We start from the raw sequence: 16274 nt of genomic DNA, 5'->3' as shown, positions 1-16274 counted from the left end.
TTAAGTTGGATCTGGAAGGTCCAGCGACCTCATTCCGATGCCCCACCCAACCTCAACGCCAGTGCAAATCCATACAATACTGGTGGTCTCAACAGCGGACCGAGGCCTGACGGCACAGTCTGTCTGGCAACCAATGCTCCACCGATTTTGGGTCAGATGAGGACATACACATACCTGAACTACAGAAGATACTGCTCTCACTTGTAAATCATTTCTCCTTTAGATGCACACACAACACTGACATTTACTATGCTATGGTGAATAGCATGCACTGCAAAAAATGTTTATGCTCATGTTTAAACCCTCTAATGGAATGACCTTTACTGGTTTAAAAAAAAAAAAAAAAAAAAGCATGGATGACATAATGGCCAGGACCTCCTCTTAAGGTAGTATACTGCTACCCCCTGGTGGCCACATACATTTTTTTAAACTCAAGTCTAAACAAAAATAAGTGTTATTACTACAATAATGTGAACTCAAACCCTTCAACCCAAACAGAAAATGCAAAATACATTAACGGTATGATGTACAGCTGTGAAGTTTATTCTCCTGTCAAGCGGACAGGGTGCCAGTCCATCGAAAAGCAATCACACACTTAAGAGACCAAACAAAAACAAATCCGTTTGACTGGAGATGCAGGTCTGCCTGACTTAAGTGCTAATTTACATCAGTAGAACATTAGATCTTATGTGTACACAAAAATGTTTTAAAAAAAATTCACTGTAGCCACACAAAACAATCAGTGAAATTAAAAAAAAACTATGTTGACCTCTGAACCAGAGGCTTCCCATTGGATGGCTTGTCTGTCCATCTAAGTCTCTGCTGGGCCTTCAATACCAGAAGCTCTTCCTGGCCCTCCTGGTCTCCTCAATACCCAGCTTCTCCATCACTTCCTCCTGCAAGGTCTTCAGTGAGGGCTTGTAGGTCTTCTCCAGAGCATCCTCTGGAGACGTGTCCTTGGGGCCATCTGAGGAAGAAATGGCAAGGGGGGGGGGGGGGGGGGGGTTAACATTCTATTAGCTCTTACACCCTGTGCATGTTTTAGTCTCTTTTAAGAGTGAACATACAAATAAAACAAGGCTGAAGTTCCAAGGTGTGAGGGAGCTGTAGTTACAGGGCATTTGTAGACTAAAAAAGGTGCAACAGAAACAGTAAATGATCACTGAATCCAGGAAGAAAGGAAGAGTTGTAAACAGGTACTTCACACTGAAGTCCTTAAAATTTGAAAAATAAAAGAAAATGTATCTGTGTGACTCCTTGGTGCAGGAAGCCATCTGTTTGACTGCAGCACTGAAGCCAATACAAGTCCATAAGGATAAGATGTCCATGTATTTATGGTTGCGAGAAATTTGAAATTCCTCTTAAAGGCCTATTCGAAAGCTAGCATTCAGGCTCCCTACTCTCTCACCTGCAGCCTCTCCATTAGTCACCACTCACCTTTCCACTGCTGTGGCACAATGCCATCTTTACGCTGGAACACCGGTTTAGGGATGATCCTGCCTGTCCTGACAGAAACGCGGACCCTCTCGCCCTCTTCAGTGAACCTCCACTCCACTTGTGTTGGCTTCCTACAGCATGAAGAATGGAAAGAAGGATGGATTAGACTCACGATCACAGGACTGGCATCTGTTCTCAATATCATCTCCACCATGTGGCTGACTGAGCTAAGGGGCTGAACCTTACCTGTCCGAGGGGTCAACGAGAGCAATGTCTTTGAGCAGGAGGGGGGCCTCGCTGGCAATATAGGTGCCCCTGTATTCTGGAGTCCTGCCAATGTACCTATAGTGCTGATGGGAAACTAAACTATCAGTCCATAATTTAAAATAACTAAAGAGTTATTTAAAAAAAAAAAAAAAAAAAAAAAAAAAAAAAAAAAACCCACACACCACCAAATGCCAGCTACAACAAAAGGACCACACACAACCACATCACCACCATACATACAATAAAAACTTGACATACATCATAGATGACAAAGATTATTCACTTGTCTGTAAAAGAAACATCTGTCCAGATCCTGGTGCAATTGCCCAGACTTAATTACACCAGGCTTGTTAAATAACTAAATAGGTTCAGTTGTGAGAAGAAGGCCACAGCGAGAAACTGAATGGCTGCCATAAACGACATGTAGCATTTAGCATAATTTGTTTGTGTTTTTACCGTGTTGAGGCCCTCTAGGATGACCCAGTTACGGTTCCGGAACACCTGGACTACCTTGCCCTGCTTGCCTGCATCTTTGCCAGAAAGGATCTCCACCTAAGAGAAAGGTCCACATCAGAACAGCAACAAAAAAAATTCCACACAAAGTTTTCTGTGTGTGGGCTGAAATGGAGCTCTCACCATGTCACCCCTGAACACGGACCAGTCTTCATGGGCAATGGGTTCCACAAAAACCTTTCTCCTCTTCTTGCCCGGAGGGTTTAACCTCTTGGCGGCTACACTCCAAGGGCGGCTCGTTGGAAAACGATAGTCGGGGGGCAACTTGAGTCGTGCCGCCATGGCCAGAAGAGCAGACAACCTCATGGTGTGGGTTGAGGGGAAGGACGAGCTCTTCAAGCTGACATCCACACAAACAGCAGCCAAATGTCTACGGATTCCAGTTAAAGCAGACACACATGTGAAAATAAAAGTCTTGAAAATAACTGAACATCTCAGGATTCTCTTAGTTTTATATAATATTAGAACGTTATTTTATCTCACCTTGGTCCCAATACCTTTCAATATTAGAGAAGCAACTTTACAATGATTTACCCATATACATCAAGAGAACTTTTACTGCATCAGTGCTGGTTAAATTAAATACCCTGATCCAGGAGGGAACTGCAGCAGAAACGGGGATTCGGACACTACCTACCTCCTCCAAATCGTTAGATCGTAACCCTGCCTGGTCACTGTTTTATTCGCTACATTAGCAGCAAAGATAACACATCAGAGAGCTAACGAGACAAAGCATAAGCTATAAAAAACATTCAGCTGACAAGTCTCTGAATCCTTACTGCTTCAAATTATAATAAAATAAAATAAAAAACCAAAGCGCATTGAAAATAATCTGATACAAACCTCCTGGGGGTGCGAGCAGTACTTAAGAGAAGCGTAACACAATGAAAATAACTTGTTGAATTAAAATAATGGTTAAAAGCACCGCAAAACGGCGTCTACACTACAAACCGTAACTCCACTCAGACACAGCTCTCGCTCAATGTCACATGCGTCAACTTTGACCTTTCACCCTTCGCAAAGCTCCATGGGTAACGCTTCGTGTTTAGTTTTTTTTTTTTTAAAAAAAAAAACAGAGCTAATAAAAGGATGTAATTACAGTTCTATGCACTTTGATTTGTTTGTCGTTGCCGTATTTTTGCATATTTGTTGTTTTAATGTTCACCTAAAAATGAAAACAGCGCCGCTCGAAGTCACGTGCATCAAAATGTCACCTTTAACCTTTCACTCGGCGGTTCACTCGGTAACGCTTTTTTTGTTTCAACATCAAAACAAACATTTGTATAGTGTGTGTTTTAAGAACCGTTCACACACAATTAAAACAATAACGAGCAAAATGGTAAAAAACTATGTCTCCAACCTTAGTGACATTTTTGTGAGGATTTGCAACCACATTCCACACAACAAGTTATACAAGTAAAATAACTGAACGGTCAGTCTTTTTTTCTTTATGTTATAGTCTTAACATAATGTCAATTAAATTTTAAAAAGGGTAATATTACGTTTAGCATTGGACCATTTTTTGTTTGTGAATATATTTACCGAAAAATACACACAGATTTATTTAAAAATATATTTTGATAATTAATGTTTCTCTTAAACACAAGGGGAAATATCTTTTTATCCGTGAAGTTCACTTTTCTTTTCAGATATTTTTTGATAGTAAATGTTCCATTTCACATCAGAAGCTTATGCTTTTTTCAACGCCCCAATCTAGAGTCACGTGTATCAGTGTAAACTTTGACCTTCGCTTGGCACGCGGATGTTGGCCTGAGGCACCAAACTGCTAGCTACGGTTTTCCAAACATACGTTGTCTTAGCCCTTTATAATAAAGTTTATTAACACACGTATGGCCAAGAAGACTGTTCTTCATAAAAACAACCATGTTTGAATAGCTAAAGATGTCACTGGGAGTGTGTAACTAAAAAAAAAAGCTAGCTGCTCACTTGAGTAGAACTCACAAAATGGCTTTTTGGTTCTTCGGCTATTTGAGGTTTTCAGACACCCAGGACATGTCCGCATGTTGCCTTTCCCCAGTTACTATAACTGAACCACTGACATCAACAAGGATAGAGAGCTGTAATAAAGAATTGGAAGTTATCTGTACATTCCTTACAGAAATGGGGGGGTCTTAGGTATTTTTATGTGGATTTTATTTTAGGTATAATTATATTCACTAGTCACTTAGATTGTGCACCCTAATGTCTGTAAACCTTGAATGATGACATTTCTACATAAAATTGTAGTCGCAAACAGCATAGGAAAAGACCAAGGTGGAGATCACTTCTGTAATCAACATGTTTATTTTTTCTTAAACCAATCCAACAACAGAAAGAAAAGGCATAGAGACAAGCAGGGCATTGTTCTGCCTAACAAGAATAAAAGTGTCCTTTTTTCCAGGTGTTTCCCTTGTGTATACATCAGGAGCTTGTGTGAGCAATTCAATGGTCATAGCACAAAAAAAAAAAATTTTTTTAAAACTCAATTCTGCAAGTCCCCACCTTATGTCATTTCAGACCAAAACATTAAAAAATCAAAATACAAATCGTCAGTCAAAAGAAATGGCATCCTTGATCAAAAGTCACATGGGGCAGTGAGCAGTTTTATAGACTTAATAGAAAGAAGGATTGAGCATCCAGATACTCCAACATCTAACAGGGGATCCTGGGATGAAACAGCTTTACATTAAAGAACACCTGGGGTGGTGGGGTGAACACGACATAAAACACACTTTAAAAAACTCAAAGTACACAAAGAGTGGTTTGCTGACATACCCACTCATCCTTTACTGCGATTCGGCAACTGACAGTCGAAATCAGGCCAATTCAAGATACATCAGCATCGAAACCTCATCCTGCAGTATTGGTCACTCACTGAAGTGGCACACAAAAAGGAAAGGTTTATTAATGTATGCTTTCTGCAAAAAGGAGAGTGGGACTGTCGGAAAGGTGTGGTCTTACAGCACCTTTTGAACTCTCAACATGGATTTATTCAGTAGGTTAAACACACCAATAAGTCATTAAAACATTGAACCCAACAACCAAGTACTCATCTCACTCAAGTAATGGTATGAAGCAGCAGCAGCAGGAGGGAAAAAGAAAACATTTAATGAAGGGAAATTTTGTTATAGCTATCATTTCTGCAATCCAATGTATTTCTCAACCTTCCAATGCATTACGTGTGAAATGTCTCGCTAAATGAAATAGACAGCTGAAACATTCAGGAATGTTGTGCTGAATTACAAAACACCACAGAAAGACAAATTCACTTGGGGAGTTTTGCTGAAAACTGACTTGAAATGCATGGTTTCCTCATAGCTTACATGGGCCTAACAAGCTGGGCATGTCAGTATTTGCATATGTTACTGGGTCCTGTGAAACTGCCTGCTTTAATGAAAGTGTAAGCCAAGTTGTACAACACTACAACTGAACATCCTGTTTGTAGTTACAGCTCCCTCCAGGGCTCCTTATCTGCTCATGTCCGAGAAACTTCTTTTTAAAAAAAAGAAAAAAAAAAAAGAAAAAAAAAGGCACTGCTCTCCTTTTGTACAAAAGTTGCAGGTACTTTTTTGCCAGTGTTAATACAAATTTCTTGCCCAGAAAATACTGTGCCTGAAAAATACTTCATTTTTAAAATTACAACATCACTCCAGCCAGAGCACTGTCTGGCCATTTAAAAGTTGCAAAGAAAATGCTGCTCTTACATAATGCAGTGCTAAAAAATACAACTGAATTGTCTTCCAGGAACTAAAAATACTCAAGAAAAGGAAAAAAAAGACAGCGTCATGTTCAAAGCATCATTAGTGAAGTCTATTCTGAACATTTGGTCAACTGCGACTCACATGCCACATCATTGCGTTAAAGTGTTCCTTTAAGTATTCTTGCTATGGCGTAGCAGGCTATGAAGTCATATTCCCTAAATCTTGTGCAGTATGCTCATAAAAAGAAAATAAATCACTTGTTTCCAGCTCAGGTCAACAGGAAAAGAAACACTGAAAATCATATTTATACATCTTAAAGCCCAGAAAGTAACTGTAGATTTACTGATTAATTAAAGCACAGCGACATACAGCAAACAGCTGAGCTCAAATCGTAAAACTAACAAATTCAAACTAAAAATATATTTAAACAGGGTTAGCAAAGGACTGATCTATGGAATAACATTACATAACTGATAACTGAAAAGTGTAATTATTTTTGTATTTAACCTTTAACCTTTGTAAGGAGAAACAAGCTGGTGTTCCCTCGTAGTTGGAACTTGTTGACACGTAGTGGCCCGATTCTATAATTGCACTTTAATAAAACAAAATACCAGTAGGTACACCTTTCATCCAAGGCTAAAATGTTCATCACTACTGTATTATACCAAATCTCTGCAACTCAACATAGGACTCACATGATCCAATCCTGGAAATGTGAGATTTATACAATTACTCATTCACTTTCTTTCCTAGGTGTAACAACCTAGAACTTGCTTATATTAACAGATCAAAATCCAGTAGGTCTTGGTATTTCAGTGCAGCCACGGAACTTTGGATCTAAGCACTGTCTGTGACAGCCTAGGAGACAAAAAGAGAAAAGGTTACAGGCATCAACAACAAAAATTTTAAGCGTTCATTAGCACTTGCACCAAGTTGTCGTCAATAAAAGCTTAATACAAACGTCCCCCAATTCTTTCACAAATTAGTTTCTGTAAAAACCTCACAAAAACCCATAACAAAAAGCCTTTCATTTTTAACATTAACATGTATTAACATCAAGCTATTGTTAACCTAATACAACACTACTGAAAATAAAACACATCGTCTCCAAAAAATCCTGTTCACTGATTCGTTGCATAAACATGTTTGGATTGTTAGTTTGTTGATCAAAAACATTCAGGAACTCAGAGCTGTAAACACCATGAGCTGAATTACCCCACACCCCTTCTTCCCTAGTAATGGCTGGGGGCAGAAGTGTAACTAACAAATTTTAGAAAACAGAGGAAAATACACTTAAAAACTCACAAAATGGAAAAATGCATCTTGAAAATTCATAACTCTGCTGTTTGTAACATAATGAGTCACTGTACTCATTTTCCATCAGTTACTTCAACCTGGTGGCATCTCCTTTCTCACTACCCATCACAAACACACTCTAACCCATGATGCTGTGAAAAAGGATCCTGCCCTTTTTCTCTCACCTTGTCAGACGTTAACTGGCCCTCCGGCTTCAACTGGCCAATAGCAGGCGGCGCTGCAGCAGTGGGAGGGGCTACCGTCTCCGATCCTGCGGTGTCGTTGGGCTTCAGCTCCGCATGGTCACCGGCGCCATGCTCAGCGTCACACTTCTTGTTCTCTACTTTGTCCTCGGCCTGCCCCTCCCCTTCGGAATCCTTAGCCCTCTTTGGAGAAGCCTGCAAAGTCAAAAAAATGACATTTGCATATTTCACTTCCACGGTACACTGATCTGCAGCTTGTGATTTGCATTTGACGGCCCAAAACTGAGGAAAAACAATTGTTAATAATAAAAAAAAAAATATTCACACTAAGGTGATCATATTTAATAATGGACTGTAGGCAGCATTTTCTCTAACACGCGTTTGGATAATTCCAAGCCTTTTAAGATGTTTCTTCCTTTGATTTTAATCCTCCGCTGACACTGTCATCAGAAACAAAGTACAGTGTTTCATTCACTCATACAGCGGGGTATTTTGTCTGAGGTGGTTTGGGGTAAGTGTTTCGCTCAAGGATACCACAGCAGCAGGGGTGAGTGGGGTATGAACCAGCAACCTTCTGGTTACAAGTTCCTGTCTTTTACTGGTAGGCTACTTGCTACCACAGTTTTGAACAAGTTCTCTCCCAGTCTTATGTTTATCAATGGCATTGTTTTCAGGGAGTGTGTCGCATACAGAAACCTGAGCACACATAAGGCAGAAGTCCTGATGACAAGCACATGCTTAAGGAATTCTGAAAAAGAAGTCAGTGAAAGCTACTCTTAGAGCTGCAGGTCAAGTTCGTAATCGGGTTTGGATCCCCTTGAGCCTGAAGGACCGGCGCGACCCAGCTGAAAAAGCCTTGCACCTCCAACGAGTCCTCTGCTTTCCGCTTCGTGCCTCCCTTCTCGTTCTTCTCATCGATGACCAGGTTCCCCTCGTCCTCATCACTGCTGCCCTCTGCTTCGCCCTCCCGCTTCCCAGGTTCGCCAGATGGTTTCTCAGCCTCCTCTGAGGGGGCTTCCTTCTTCTCCGGCTGGGGAGCACAAAAGAGGAGAAGACGTTGGGAGACATTCTTTGACCCCGTCCCATACCGGAACGTACATTAACCTTCATGCACCCAGGACACTCGGGCCTCTCTCCTCACCTCGCATCCTGCTGCCTTCACCGTGGGGTTGTTCTCAATCTCCCAGAGGCCCTCGCTAAAACCTTTCCTTTTGGTGGGCTTCCCAAACTTCTCCTTGCACTCTTCATAGGGGAAGAGGTCCTTGGGCCCCAGGAACGCCCTGGAAGGACAGGAATCACAACACAGTTTTCACACCTAGTGGAATCAGGCTTAGAGGGAGGGAGGGGGCCTGAAGAACATGCCAATGAGGACAAACCAGCCCAGCAAAACTCCCACCCAGTGGGCTAGTAAGTAAAAACCACCACCACCACCACCGTGACACTGGCTTTATTGCTTTTAACTGGGGCAAAAAACAAAGGACTAAAATTTTTATTTTAAATATATTTGTACATGTTGAAAACTTACCACATTTGCCTGTTCAGAACTAACCTTGTAACGCCCTTATGCAGCTTCATAGAATTTCAGGTAAAGAACCTCGCTCAGGGGTACTAAAAGCTGGGCCCCTCTGATGATCTCAGTCATCCTTCACATTACAACTCCATGTTCTTAATTGTAATGCCACCTGTTGCCCTTCAATGGTAAAATGTCAGGTTTTCCGCACTGGTCCTGATGACCAGATATGTTCCGTTGCTTTTACAGCTTAGTTCTAATTAACTGTGATTTAGCTGCTAATGAATCACACAATCGCAGCATCATGTGCGGCTGAGTCACACAATGGTACAGCGGGCTCCCAACATGTACGGCCTGGTCGCGCACACATACTCACGTCTCATGGGTTCCAAAGAAGAACACCTGGTACTTGTTGGAGGGCGACTTGACTGCACCTTCCGGCAGTTCGTCGATCTGCAGGCCAACCAAGAAGACACACATTTATACTCTTAGAGTTTCCTACAAGACACGGAATTACATGTGTGATCTGGACACATGACATTTACAGCGCTTCCAAAGTTATCTTCTCAGCTAGCACTGGGCCTGACATTTTTTATCATCATGGTTGCCCTCATCCTGATTGTCCTGTCTTATTTCTTAGCCAGCATTTCCAAAGCCACCTACAACGTCGTACATCCGTCCTGCTGGATATTGCAGAGGATCAGCTCTTTTTAGGTGCCTTTTATCAAGAGTGCAACAGGGGCTCGCTGCAATTATCAGGCTGCATGTCTGTCCTCACACGCCCCAAATTATTATTTACTGCAATGGCCCGGTCACAGGGCTCCAAGAGCTGCTGTAACCATGCAGTTTAGTAATAACTGACAGTTGCTCTTGGTGATCTTTAAAAACGTAAACGTGGTTGGCAACGACAGACTCTGGGGCAGTGCCTCTCTAGCTGAGGCTAAGCTAACACCATCCCAGCGATGTAAAAACAGACGATGGCAGTCAATCACGTGCTCCTGGAAGTGGGTCAGCCGGTTATCTGCCGGCACTGCACCTGCCAAGGGTCAGAGGTCAGCGTACGCAGAACTGCCGAGCGGGGGAGAGGCACAGCAAACAACCACGCCCCTGCTGTCAAACTGCATGGCCGGTGCCAAGACAAGTCATTGAAACCTGGCATCGGAAGTGGACCTTAAAGGAGCTTGAAGGGGCCAAGGGGGGTATCAATGGCTTCTAGAAGGTCTAACACTGTGTCCCAGTGTGCTGGGATTGACTTACAGGCGAACAGAAGGGAAAAGCGCCACAAATACAAGTGCATGTTCGCAAACTGGACTTGGTATCGTCCTTCGAGCCGTCATTCTAGGGGTCATTGTGATTGAAACACTCCTTAAAAACGCTGCAAATGCATCTGTGAAGTATCTGCTGTGTTTAAAGAAAATACAACCATGTCGAGTGAGTGAAAGTAAGAGCACGTAAATTATTTTAAGAGATTTCCATGGAGCTCGGCAGAGAAAGACATTTATACAGATAACGGGAGGCAGCTTGTACAATCAGTCCTTCTTGTGTCAGGGACAGAGCGTCTTAAGCCCCCCCAGTGCCCGCCTTAGGACGGCCCAATGGAAGCGAACCACAGAGCCGTTAGTTCCCGCCGCCTCCAGCTTACCGCGCTGGCACCCGTCCCAGCGCTCTATCTACAGTTGCCAAATTACGATTACGACTTCCACCCCCACCACCGGTGTGCGTGCGTGTGCGTTCTACCTGCTGGAACATGTGCCAAAGCAGCAAGCCGTTGAGACACGTTCACTTCTTTGCACTTAATTGCATTTTACTGCATGTAATACACACAGGCACAGAAACACACACGCTGTTCGCTCCTCAAATATGCATCGTACGACGCCCCAGTCTGCTTGTCCGCATTCATCCAGCGCACTTCAATCTACCATAGTAATGACAGCATTTCCTCTCCCTGGAGCGCAGTTGAAGGGGGCCACCAGCACGCGCTCACATCCCACTCTGCATTTCGGGGAGAGCCAGGGACGGGCCTTCTTGGGCTCTTTTAATGCTCCTAACGCTCCAGAGCACGGCAGAAACTCGACCGTGTGGACTGGGGGTCCTACTTGGAGACGGCTCCGCTGCCCTCGAAAGGCAGGACCAAACTCGCAGACAAAGTTTAACTCAATACAGCACAGAGGTCCCTCGGCGAATTAAAACGTTACATTTGAAATGCGATACACTGAAAAGGCATTGGGCTCTAAACTCTGCACAAAAGCATTTTAAGCGAGGGGCGCTCCCAGGAGGATCAGCATGGGCCACATTATTGCTCTCCCGAGCCGGCGCACTCCGGAAACGGGGAGAGTGCGGTGGGGCGCGCGGCAGTTGGGCCTGAGTCATGGCGCATCCGCCCACAGCTCGGCAAGCCCGCTTCCTAGTGGGCGGCACCCAGAGCGTTCAAACTGCCGCCAAGGATCAACTATCGGGCCGAGATAAGGAAGCCCACTTTGAGAGCGGGAGCAGAGCGCGTCCACAGAGCGCCGAGGAGAGGAGGCTGGGAAGAGCGGAAACGCACCAAGCATCCCGGAAAACGGCGAACAAGGACTCGGCCGAGGCACTTAAAATTTCAGCATACTTAACCGTAGTTAATAATTCAAGCAGCTTTTGAAAATTAATCAAATCCAAACAATGACACCAAAAGTAGGAAAACAGTAGAAATTATTAAAGTCACATAAAAAAAAGTTCTGAACTTCTCTTCACATGGCTGCATAAGAGTGAAAGTAGAAATGATGAATTAGCTGTCTGTTCAAGATGTAACATGACAAGAGAAAAATACACACACACACAGTTTGAACTGCTTGTCCCATCTGGGGTCGTGGGGAGCCGGCACCTAACCCGGCAACACAGGGCGCAAGGCTGGGGGGGGGGCACACACACACCCAGGACAGGGCGCCGGTCTGTCACAAGGAACCTCAAGCAGGACTCGAACCCCAGACCCACGGTAGAGCAGGACCCAGTCCAACCCACTGCGCCACCGCGCCCCCCTACAAGAAAAAAATAATAAAGTTAAAAAAAAATAAATAAATAAAAAAAAAAATCCCCACCAGGGGTGATCTGACCGCATCTCATTGTGTCACACCACACACCGCTTTTTCACTTCGGAAAAGCGGCTCCACACGAGGACTCACTCACACACACACAGTTATGTGGGGAATCATTGTTGACAGTAATTCAGAGTATTTTTACACCCGTGGTGTATCCTTGGGCTCCCTCCTGGGAAACCCAGTCAACGGTAATAAATAACAAAAATAATAAAAAAAAAAAAAAAACTGGCAGAACTCAAAGCGCAAATTACGCAGACTTTGAGCAATGCAAACACGTTTGTGAGATCACATGACACACCAGAGACAGAACACACAGGTTGAAAGCGGACAAAAGGACGTGTCCTCAAGCCACTTGGACTCAAAACACATTCAATGAGTTCCAAGTTATTTATTCATTTAGCTGATGCTTTTTTCCAAGAAATTTTTAAATAGCTTAACACTAAGTTATTTACTGATTTATACAGCCGAGTAATTTTACTGGAGCAATTCAGGATAAGTACCGTAGTCAAGGGTACTACAGCTGGAGGTGGGATTCAAACCTGCAACCTTTGGGTCCAAAGGGAGTAGCTCCCAGCACTACGCTACCAGCTGCCCCACTTGTGTGAAGCATTAAAAAAAATTACACTCCGCTTTCAGGGGTTTGGCATCTCGAGGAACCACATCTGAACGACCTCCCACAGAGAGTACCAGAGTGTACCACAGTGTACTAGAATACTCAACTGTCACATGTCACTGTAACACTGGACATCATTGGAACTGCCACTTTTCACATTACTGTCTCATACAAGAAATTTTGCAGCCTTGGTGGTCAGTGTCTTCCTACCTGACCACAGTTCATTCACCTGTTCTAGATCAGCAAGCATAAAGGTGGTTCATTCACCTGATAGTGTCTGCGTGCGGTTCATTCATCTGATCAGGGTCCGCTCGCGTGTGCACCTAATGTACGTGATCCAAGTTCACCCAGCTGATCACGGTTCATTCATCCGATCAGGGCCTGCCCACACAAACGTGACTCATTCCCCTCATCAGGGCCCGTCCTCATGAATGTGATTATTTCACTTGATCAGGGTCTTTCCTCACAAACATGGTTATTTCACCTGATCAGAGTCCCCCCAAATGAACGTGGCTCGTTCACCCGATCAGGGTTCGCCCACACAAACATGGTTCATTCACCCGTTCAGGATCCTCCAACATGAGCACGGTTCACTCACCCGATCAGGGTTCGCCCACACAAACGTGGTTCATTCACCCGTTCAGGATCCGCCAACACGATCACGGTTCAGTCACCTGATCAGGGCCCATCCTCACGAATGTGATTATTTCACTTGATCGGAGTCTTTTCCTCACAAACATGGTTATGTCACCTGATCAGATTCTGCCCAAATGAACACGGTTCGTTCACTTGTTCAGGATCCGTCAACATGAACACGGTTCGTTCACCTGATCAGGGTTCGCCCACAAAATTTGTGGCTCATCCACCCGACCAGCATTTCCCCCTAAAAACCATTTTGTTCACCTGACCAGTCTGCAAACCTGCCAGCTGTTTCATTCACATCTCGGTTCATTCATTGACACCCGAACATGTTTCATTCCAGCTGCGCAGATACTTGATTCACGCTGAGACACATTATTCATCTGACTAGTGTGTCCCCTCCCTGAGTAATTTCACTGCCACCACCACACACTTCATTCACCTCATCAGCGGCCGCCCACCTCGTTTCATTCACCCCGTCACACGAGTGTGTGCGCGCGCACACACACAGCCATGTGCAGCATAGTACAGTAGGGTACCACGGTAGAGTACCGCGGCGCAGAGCCCTGCACCCGTCCCCTCGTGCGTTTGCCCTTAATAATTGTCTCGGACGGAGGGAGCGAGGCAGTGCGCGCGCCGTCTTCAGCACCTTCTTCGCGCCTTTAGCATGCGTAGCTAACGTGTGTAGGAGCGCGCGCGGGCGCACGCGCACCGCCTCGGACTTCGGCTGAGGTAAAAAAAAAAAAAAAGAAAAAAAGAGACTCTTCGCAGCGGGAAACGGAACGCGAAGGTGTGCGGGGCGGGGGGAGCAGCCAGCAGGGAGCGAGAGACAGTAGACGCGGCCGTACAAGACCCGCACTAGACTACTAGGCCCGAGCGCCAAGCCTCCGGCGGCTGGAGGGGGGGGTGAGGAGGAGAGTGAGGAGGAGGAGGAGAGAGACTCACCCGGGCCGGCCAGTGCGGGTAGCCCTTCATCTTGGCGAACACCAAGTCCCCGGGCTTGTACTCCTTCTTCTGTCTGTTCGATCTGGGCATCTTCCTCTTCTCTAATGAGTAGCAGCACAAACAGTCTAAAAGTGCGTCTCCTTTGCTGGAGGAGGAAAAAAAAAAAAAAAAGAAAAAAAAAAAAAAAAAAAAAACTTTCCCGCACTTTAGACACCAGGTGTTGCTGAATACCGCCGGAAATATGTAACGCGCATGCACACACACATACACACAGTCGCGTCGCCGCGCGTTACCTGCGATCTCCGGCTTAACTCTAAATTAAATTGTGCACAAGCGAACGACCAAGTGCGCCTCACAAACTTTGCGCGCTCCCGTGCTGCTCGCGCTCGCACTCGCGAGGACGGGCGCCCCCGGCTCGCGGTTGTGCTCGTTGGTGGGAAAGTGCAGCTCGCGGCGGTCTGACCCACTCTCCGCTCGGGCTCCTTGTTTTTGTTTGAAATTGGAACCGCTTCCCTCCTCCGAACAGAAGCACCCCCTCTCGACTCCCTGGATCGAGGTCGATTGCTCTGGCCTCGGCCAAGATACGGGACAACTGTACAGCAAGACATTGTTAATCGATACTGATGCGCGTTACGCACCTCCTTAAGTTAATGGAGCTCAGCGATTGTACAGTAACGTTCTCGCAGTACAGCTGTATGCGCTGCATTATTTATTAACTGTCCGTATAGTACAAACGCGGTTTCCAGTTTAAACGTCGCTTAATTAAGTCGCATAAGTCGTCATGTACAAATTGCAAGCATTTCGACTGACTTAATATTCTTGCACACAATTAATTGAATTATTTGTACACAGCTAATATTATTAGTTATTATAATAGACATAACAAAGAGGAGGGTGGCCCCAATATTCGAGCAATCCCGCTTTTTCCCCAGAAGTCATTGAGTATTATTGCTCATTTCCCTTGTTGGTACGCCATATTATTATTATTATCATTATTATTGTCATGATCATCGTCTAGCTGCCATTGTACAAAACATCAAAGTGTTGGGTTGACTTTTTAACGAACAGCACCGGGTCACAGCAACATACATGGAGAGACCCTACAAATTGTAAATGTGCTCACATACTGTACATCGAGCGAGAGTTCCAGGTCAAAGGTTACAAGAAATCACATGATCATATAGTACGTACTTTCTAGTAACATCCGGAAGGGTGTCCAGACGTTCCAGAATTTGTTAGAATTGCCATGCAAATTAAATACAAATTTTTCAAGAGGGAGAAATTATAATACATAAAGTGTCTGGCTTACATTTAGTTACTTAGTTCAGCAGATACTTTTCTCCCAAGCAACTTCCAATGAACTCTATGTAGTGTCATCAGCCCACACACCTTATTCACCGTGGTGACTTACACTGCTAGATACACTACTTACACTGGGTCACTCATCCATACATCAGTGGAACACACACACTATGGGGGAACCTGAACAGCATGTCTTTGGAGTGTGGGAGGAAACCAGAGTACCCGGAGGAAACCCACACAGACACAGGGAGAACACGCAAATTCCACACAGACTGAAATCTGAAATCCTGTGATGCTACTGCACATTTGGAGTATTCCTCTTCCCCTAAATATACAAACATTTTTAAGAGGACAGTTTGAGGTTGATAACTTTCAATCTTAAAAAAAAAAAAAAATCATATATACTGAAAAAAGTAATGAAAGATTATGCCTACTGAACTATAAATTGAACTCTTCCATACATAATGTTCCTGCGTTCTGTTTCTGAGAAAAATACCACAATGCCTGATCAGTCCCTGATTAAAAATATTTGGTTTTAACTGCAGCATTCACTACATTGTAAATTATATTCAAAAATTACAAAATGAATTTTAGTAGTAGAAGTGATATTATAGTTTCTAAAGAAAAGTATATAGTAATATGGTAGTGATATTTTAGTTTATAAAGAATAGCAGTAATAATATTTAGTTTATAAAGAATTTAATCTAAGTTTTATTTCAGCTTTTAGAAGCACCAAGATCTTTCAACTGAAATATCTTTACTAAAAAAAATTGA

The 16274-nt window shown here is 43.9% G+C and overlaps 2 protein-coding genes across 4 annotated transcripts; both read right to left on the bottom strand.

Annotated features, from left to right (window-relative positions):
- Positions 1–500: 500 nt before the first annotated feature.
- mrpl24 (mitochondrial ribosomal protein L24) lies at positions 501–3222 on the bottom strand. 3 transcript variants are annotated; one of them, XM_018745606.2, is made up of 6 exons: positions 3061–3222; positions 2341–2587; positions 2161–2256; positions 1684–1787; positions 1438–1568; positions 501–967 (listed from the first exon to the last, which is right to left on the bottom strand). In XM_018745606.2, the coding sequence occupies exons 2-6, from the start codon at positions 2521–2523 to the stop codon at positions 831–833; spliced, it is 651 nt and encodes a 216-aa protein (XP_018601122.2). In that variant the 5' UTR covers positions 2524–2587; positions 3061–3222; the 3' UTR covers positions 501–830. The 3 variants fall into 3 exon arrangements, with proteins under 3 accessions (XP_018601122.2, XP_018601125.2, XP_018601124.2); XM_018745609.2 differs by having other exon boundaries at positions 3169–3202; XM_018745608.2 differs by lacking the exon at positions 3061–3222 and adding an exon at positions 2855–3031.
- Positions 3223–5726: 2504 nt separating this feature from the next.
- On the bottom strand, positions 5727–14771 carry LOC108930350 (hepatoma-derived growth factor-like). The gene is made up of 7 exons (XM_018745560.2): positions 14492–14771; positions 14199–14299; positions 9304–9380; positions 8559–8697; positions 8280–8447; positions 7400–7612; positions 5727–6776 (listed from the first exon to the last, which is right to left on the bottom strand). The coding sequence occupies exons 2-7, from the start codon at positions 14286–14288 to the stop codon at positions 6756–6758; spliced, it is 708 nt and encodes a 235-aa protein (XP_018601076.1). The 5' UTR covers positions 14289–14299; positions 14492–14771; the 3' UTR covers positions 5727–6755.
- Positions 14772–16274: the final 1503 nt, after the last annotated feature.

Source organism: Scleropages formosus, chromosome 23 (assembly GCF_900964775.1).
Source record: "Scleropages formosus chromosome 23, fSclFor1.1, whole genome shotgun sequence".
NCBI classification, from domain to species: domain Eukaryota; kingdom Metazoa; phylum Chordata; class Actinopteri; order Osteoglossiformes; family Osteoglossidae; genus Scleropages; species Scleropages formosus.
The sequence above is the reverse complement of the archived record's forward strand: the minus strand, read 5'-3'. Positions and strand labels throughout refer to the sequence as shown.